The sequence below is a fragment of the Rhagoletis pomonella genome, unplaced genomic scaffold, assembly GCF_013731165.1.
Source record: "Rhagoletis pomonella isolate Grant_MI unplaced genomic scaffold, Rhpom_1.0 Rhpom_scaffold_00011, whole genome shotgun sequence".
Taxonomy (NCBI): Eukaryota; Metazoa; Arthropoda; class Insecta; order Diptera; family Tephritidae; genus Rhagoletis; species Rhagoletis pomonella.
In genome coordinates this window covers 25,014,170-25,021,648 of record NW_023458565.1, presented here as the reverse complement: position 1 = coordinate 25,021,648, position 7,479 = coordinate 25,014,170, and the positions used below count along the sequence as shown (strand labels likewise).

Below are 7,479 nucleotides of genomic sequence, written 5' to 3'. Positions count from 1 at the left end.
AAAACACAAAAAAAGACAGGTGCGATCTTATTAAGAGCAATTCATTTTGGCACTTATCCATAACAAACCTTATCATTTGGTGACATTACAATCAAGCAGAAATATAAATACGAAGTTGATTCCTGGTAATTACCGCACTCGTACAAATACTTTGCAAGCTTGTATGCACTCTCCAAATGTTCCACCTTAAAGTTATAATCCTTTTGCAGAGCATTGACGAAAGTTTTGGAATCTTTCATGCTCTCGCCATTTTTGAGAATGTCTGTTGCTTTCATAATGGGTGCTACTTCATTTTGCAACTGCTTTAGTGTAGCCAGGACCTCAGCTTTGCGTTGGACCAATTCCTCTGGCATTTCTTGACTTAGATTCAATCGTTTGCGTGTATCCATAGTATAATCAATCATGTTGGTTTTGTTCACTGTCTCGAGGATGTACTCCAACAATGCTTGCTGATTGTAAATCTATAATTGCAGAAATATAAATAAAAAAAATTAGCATCAACCAAAAACGAAGGTGTTCCTAACCTCTTTTCCGCACAAGAATTCCAACAGCGGGAAAGTAAGATGCCGGTCTAAAAACTGACAATTAATCCTTGTTAAATCGAATTGCGCCATATTGTATGTGTATTTTTTAAAAGCTTCGAATTAATTTTCCAATAATTTTCTTCAAATTCGCGTAAAAATTAACGTGCTAACTACGTTGGGACGTCGACTTTTGGCGAGAAAGGTAGAGCTGGGATACTATCGATAGTTGAAAACTGTCGCCACTATCGATAGTTTTTGAAAACTATCGATGTCGGTTTTAGCGAAACTTCTCTCTTTACATCTCTTACCATTACATTCATTTTTTTAAGCTATAGGAAATGCAATCCACAAATCATATGTATATATAATTCAGATGCATAAATTAATAAGTTTATTTTATTATTATAGAAAGTTATTTCTGATGCACTCAAATTTAAACAAATTTATACAATCTCTTTCATTTGCAAAGTAATTTATTAATTATTTAATTTTCAAGCAATTTAAGTTCTGAACACATTGAAAACGACGAGCTACGGACCACAGCTTCCAATTTGTCATCTTCATTATCTAAATGCATTGTCGATGGCGACATGATTTATTTGAACGCGGCAGCGATATCATAAATTTGTATGAGTTTGACATAAAAGAAGAGGAAGAACGTTATCTGTCGCCAGAAAAATAGAAATAGATCTAATCTGGCCACAACCACAGCCGTCGCGTAGCCCGGTCGTCGCCAAAATAATTATCTACATAAGAGTACGTGTTAAAATAATTTGACAGCTGTGGTTTGTAGCTCGTCGTTTTCATTGTGTTCGGGCTATTAGCATTTCCATTCAATACCTGTCACGACAATAATACTATCGATGTTTTCAACGATCGTTTCGAAAACTATCGAGTGGCGGTACTATCGATAGTATCTCAGCTCTAGAGGAAGGTGCCAAAAAGAAAAGCAGTATGACAACACAAAGCGACCTCTAGAGGAAAAAAATTGAAAAAATAGAGATGCCAGCACCCAATTCAGATTGACTCAATATTTCAAAAATTTCGGTACTCATGCGCGTTTTTTGAAAATACCCTTGACATAACAAAAATGATAACTCTACATAGTGAGATTTATAATCTCTAAGCCCGGCCGTTGGCCGACAATTTAAAAATACTGTGGGCGTAGGTGAAAATTGTGATTTTTGGCAATTTTATGAATTGCGGTTCATGCCCTATCTAAAGGGGTGGGAGGTTCCACGTCCCCTACTCCTTCCTCCACCGCCCTTATAGGAAAATGTTCCCATGTGGTAAATTAGAAACTCAAGCACCTTTTTAACTTTAAATAGGAATGTCATAATTAAAAAAAATTAGATTTAGCGTAGCCCACAAACTTTTACTGCGAAGTGTTCGGTACAATTTTTATAAATATTTTGGGTAACTTTAGATTGTTCACATTTCTCTGCGCATAATTCTTCAGCAAGGAAGTATATGAGAGCTAGGAATAAAAACAGGAATGAGAAAGGCTCTGGTAAAAGGCGCAAGGATGCAAAGACGGATGTTAGTAATGGGGATAGTTTTTCTGAGGAGGATTTAAGTGAGGTTAGGGATATACCAAAGATTGCTTTACAGGGCATGCTTGTACCCAGGGGTACTTTTAATAAGACGTTGTTATTACAAAATGGTGTTTTTGGGGATGTTCAGGTTGGAAAAAGTGGTGTTGCAGGGGTTACTTGTGATAAAGAGGTTATGTTCAGTGGTGTGTATAATGCTCAAAATGGCGGTGTTGTACAGGGTGTTGGAGAGTGTAATGCTGTGCTCAATGAGAGAGATGGTGATATGGTTGTGCCTTGTGTTTCATCTGATGAGGGTTTGATTCAAAATGGTGGTCAAAGGCCTGCTCAGGTTGGAAATGTTTGTGTTGATAGTGTTTCTGGAGATAATGGGGTTATGTTGAATGATATACATAATTTTCAAAATGGTATTGTGCTTAATGGAAGTGAGAAGAATATTGTGTCCTTGAATTTTAACAGTGGTGGTCAGTTAAATGCGGATTCTTTTGAAGAAGATGTTTGTGCTCAGAATACTAACAGTGGTAGTAACATTAGTAAGAATGGCTTTAGTGTTGAGGGTGTGTATAAGAGTGCTGTATATTCTGATTTTTATAGGGGTGAATTTTGTGTTCTTGCTGATACTTCGAAGAGTCCTTTCTTTGATAATAAATTTATGAAAAATGGTTTGTTTTTGTTTGCAAAAATACGCAAGTATAATATTAAAGGTATGAAGAATATAAAGGCGATTGGTAAGTCTTTGTATAAGATTTTTTTCGAAAGTGCTTGTACTGCTAATGATTGTGTTGTTAATGAGGTTTTGAAGGAAAAAGGTATACGAGTATTTATACCACGTAGTTTTGTTGAAACTTATGGTGTTTTGAGACAGGTTCCACTTGATTTTTCGGATAGGGAGATTTTTGAGAATTTGAAGTCTGTTGTACCTTTTTCGTCTGTTAAAAGAATTAATAGGCGAGATATAGATAATCGTGATAAGTATATTCCGACTCTGGCTGTCAAGATTGGTTTTGTAGGTAGTGTTCTACCTGAGTCTGTTAAAGTATTCTGTGTAGATTTTAAAGTGAGTCATTATTTTCCTAGACCAAAACAATGTTTCAATTGTGGATGTTTGGGTCATACAAGAATGTCTTGTAGGAGGCAGAATCGTTGTATTCTTTGTGGAAAGATTGAAAAGTGTGTTGGAAAATGCTCTGATAATGAAGTTAAGTGTATTCTTTGTGGTAATAGTGATCATGTGTCTTTAAATAAGAATAAATGTGATGTATGGAGGAAGGAAAAGGAAGTTATTGAGATTATGACTGTCAAGAAGATTTCTAGGAGGGAAGTCTTTGAGAGTTATAATGATATATTACATAGTAATAATCGTTTTTCTTTGTTGGATAATTATGAGAGTTCTTTTCCGGTGCTTGGTAGTAGTTTGGATAAGGTGCAGGATAATAATGATATTGTTAATAGAAGGTTGACGAGGAGGAGGTATAATGAAGTTGTTAAGGATCGGAGTTTTCAGCCCATTGTTGATCAGCAGAAGCAGATTCGGAGAAGTAAAGAGACAATAAGTCCTTGTTTTAATAGTGAAAGATGGAGTAAGGTTTCTGAAATTGAAAGGCTTTTGGCGCTTTTGGTTGACAAATTTGATATTAACTCTGAGGAACCTTTGGTGAAGTTGATGAGTAATTTATGTAAGACTAGTGTTAGTGATAGGCTTGTGGCTTCTTCTATTAATATTGATGGACAAGATTCGAATTCTGCAGCTTAATTGTCAAAGTTTAAAGGCTAATAAGGATTTTTTAGATTTCTTTATTGAACAAAATAATGTTGATATTGTTGCTCTTCAGGAAATTTTTTCTCATGATGAGCAAAAGTCTGAGCATAAGTTGATAAATTTTAATTTACTTAAGAAGATGAGAAGGGATGGTTATGGTGGTGTTGCGGTAGGTTTCAGGAAAAATATAAGATTTGAGAGAGTGAGGTATAATTCAATACATGACATTGTCATTGCTAAAACTATTAATTTGAAGGATAATTTTGTTGTGTGTTCTGTGTATTTTGCTCCTAGTGTTAGTACTCGAGTTTTTGAATATGAAGTAAATCGGCTTTTTTCTTTTCTGGTTAAGTTTAATAATCTACTTTTAGTTGGCGATTTTAATGCTAAGAATAGAATGTGGGGTGATAGGAACAATAGTCCTAAAGGGAAGGTTGTTTTTAATATATGTAATAGATCAGGACTGAGATGTCTTAATGATGGTTCTAAGACTTTTTCTGTGAATAGGAATGGGTGTGTTATTGAGTCGGTTTTAGACTTATCTTTTACTAATTCGGCTTTTGATGTTAGTTGGAATTGTAATGATGGATATGTTGGTGGTAGCCATCATCATCCTTTATTAATTGATATTAAAGGAATTCAAAGATTACCTCAGCTTTTTGTTTCTAAGGTTAAGTTAAAGAAAGCTCTTATGACCCTTGATTGTGATGGTGATGCTGATGATGTTGTGAGCTTAATCCGGAAAGAGATTAGAAATGCTACGATTGATTTAAACTGTACTAAGTTTTCTCCAAAGGCTTGGTGGTGTGATAGTTTGAGTAGATTGTATAGAAGGCTTTTGGCTAGTCGTAAGAAAGCCAGGCTGACTGGTAGAGTGGAGGATATGGAACAGGCTTGTTTATTGAGAGAAGAATGGAAGGCTGCTGTGAAAAAAGCAAAAAGTGAGAATTATAAAATGAAAATAAGTGAACTTAATAGTAATGCTAATTCTAGAGATGCCTGGAAGTTTGTTAATAATGTGAAGGGATGTAAACATAAAAGATTAGAATGGGTTAGTGAGGATAATATGAAATATTTAGAGTGGCTTAGGGATCAGGTTGGTAATCAGTATGTTGGTTGTACTGGTTTGGATTTTAATGATAATAGTTCATATAGTGATGGTGATAGTTATTTGAATTTTTCTTTGGATGATTTGTCTTTGGTTTTGAGTAAAAAGAAGAGTACGGCAGGAGGTTTTGACAGGATTACTTTTGAAATGCTAAGGCAATTATCAAATGATTGTAAAGAAAAGTTGCGAGCTGATCTTGTTTTTCATTTTAATAATAATATTGTTAAGGATGAGTGGAGGGTTATTAAGATAGTGCCGATTCCTAAGGCAAATCGGAATTTGAGTGACATTAAAAATTATAGGCCAATTTCCCTATTATCGGTTATTGTTAAAACTTTAAATATGATGGTCAAGGATAGACTTGTAGAATGGTCTAATGTTAATGGCATTATTCCTTTGCGTAGCTTTGCATATAGGAAGGGGAAGTCGGCTACTATGTGTATTAATGAGTTTTTATTTTATGTGAGTAAGTTGAAGTCGGAAAGGCAAAAGATTTTTATTTGTGTTTTGGATCTAAAGGATGCTTATAATTGTGTTGATTTAGTCACTCTTAAGAGAATTTTAGGTGATAAGGGGGCTGATGTTAAAATTATTAATTGGGTTTATAATTTTTTCTCTAAGAGGATTTTGAAAATTGGGGATAGTCAGGTTATTGTGTGTAATGGGTTGCCACAGGGGAGTTGTTTGTCACCCTTATTGTTTAATATTTATACTGCTCTTTTACATCAACTTAACTCTGGTAATGTCATGTTGTTTCAGTTTGCAGATGATTTTGTGATTGTTTGTAGTGATAGTAATGATGTTGCTGCTTTGAATTTGCTTAGTAATAGTATTAACAGTTTTCAGCAGTTATGTGGTTCTTTAAAACTGTCAGTTAATTATAGTAAGACAAAATTTATGAATATTGGTACAAACAGGAGGAATCCTTTTGTCTTAAGAGTGGGTTCGCAGGATATAGAGCAAGTTTTTAGTTTAAAATGGTTGGGTAGAGTTATATGTTTTAATGCTACGATTAATGATCATATAGGTATGATTAAAAAGGATATTATTCCAAATAGGAATCTTTTGTCTAAGCTTACGACTATCAAGTCAGGTTTAGAGCCTCGGGTGGCTTTAAATTTTTATAAAGCTTTTGTACGGTCCAAAGTTGAATATTCGAATGTTACTTTTGCCAATGCTCCATTAGGAACTAATAAGAAAATACAGGTTATAGTAAATGATACGTTAAGGAGGTGTCTTGGGGTTCCACCCAGTACCCCGATACACACCAGGTTTGCACTTGCAGGTGAATTACCTCCGTTGAAGAGGGCTGAGTGGCTTACTGCTAAGGAGCTAAGTAGACAATGGATGGTTAATAGTGAATTAAGAGAAGATTTATGTAATGGTTTGGTTAAGGGGTCTAGTTATGGACATGTTTTTTCCAAATTTAAAGTTATTTTTGAGAGAATTAATTTTAGTACGCGGTTTGAAAGGCATTTAGGTCTGGTTTTGAAAAGGTCTAAATTTGATGTTTCTAAAAAAAATATTTCGGTTGAAAAAATTCGGGCTTTTTACATGGAGGAAAGATATAGATTGCAAGATGAGGGATATTATTTACTAGCAACTGATGCTTCAGTAGTGGATGATGCGGTTGGTGTAGCGGTTCATGATGTTTGTGAAATGACTTCTTATCTTTTTAGATTTTCAGAAAAAGTTTCTTCTACATTTGGTGAGTTGGTTGGGATCAAAAAAGCGATTTGGATATTTGAAAAATTGAATGTTGAAAAGGGTGCTATTTTTACTGATAGTATGGCTGCTATTGATGCTCTTGATAGTGATACAACTGATTCGTATTTAGTTGCTGAAGTGCATAATGATATTTTCAGGTCTAATTTGCGTTCTGTTCAGATTTTGTGGGTTCCGAGTCATGTAGGTGTTGAATGGAATGAGAGGGCTGATGTTGCAGCTAAAGCGGCCGTTAACAGAGGTCTTAATATTGATGTTCAACTTACGCCTGGTGAGGCTTTGATACGAATTCAAAATTTGGTATGGCAAGAATGGGAAAGTGAGTTTGTGAATTTAAGTATGGTTAAAGGGAAAGCCTTTGTAGAAAATGGGGGTGGGTTGAAAAAGAGGCCTTGGTTTAGGGATAAAAAATGTAATATGGATGTATATGACATCAAATTAATGAATAGATTATTAACGGGTCATACGTATGGTAGTATATATATTAGTAAATTCAGAAGAGGTGTTAGTGATCAGTGCTCTAGTTGTGGGGTTACAGAGACTTTGAATCATTTGATTTTTGAGTGCCCTAAATATGCTGCTGCCAGGGCTGGTCTTTCTTTTTTTAATAATTATGCTTGTTTAAAGGATACTTTAAGTTCTTATAATGTGAATGTTTTTAAAGAAATAATCTCCTTCCTACACAAAGCAGGTTTAGAAAGTAATCTTTAGTTATTAAGGATTTTTATTCATGTTTATGTATATGTTTTGATCTGAAATTTTGTTTGTTATTTAATTAATTAAAAAAAAAAAAAAAAAAAAAAAAAAAAA

General features: G+C 34.4%; 1 protein-coding gene across 1 annotated transcript in view; it reads right to left on the bottom strand.

Annotated features, from left to right (window-relative positions):
* LOC118746887 (eukaryotic translation initiation factor 3 subunit E) overlaps positions 1 to 745 on the bottom strand; it is a gene marked incomplete in the record, with an annotated part of 4,289 nt that extends 3,544 nt beyond the window's left edge. The window contains 2 exon segments of the mRNA XM_036480857.1: positions 69 to 461; positions 525 to 745. Of these exon segments, the coding sequence (XP_036336750.1) occupies positions 69 to 461; positions 525 to 614 (483 nt within the window).
* Positions 746 to 7,479: the final 6,734 nt, after the last annotated feature.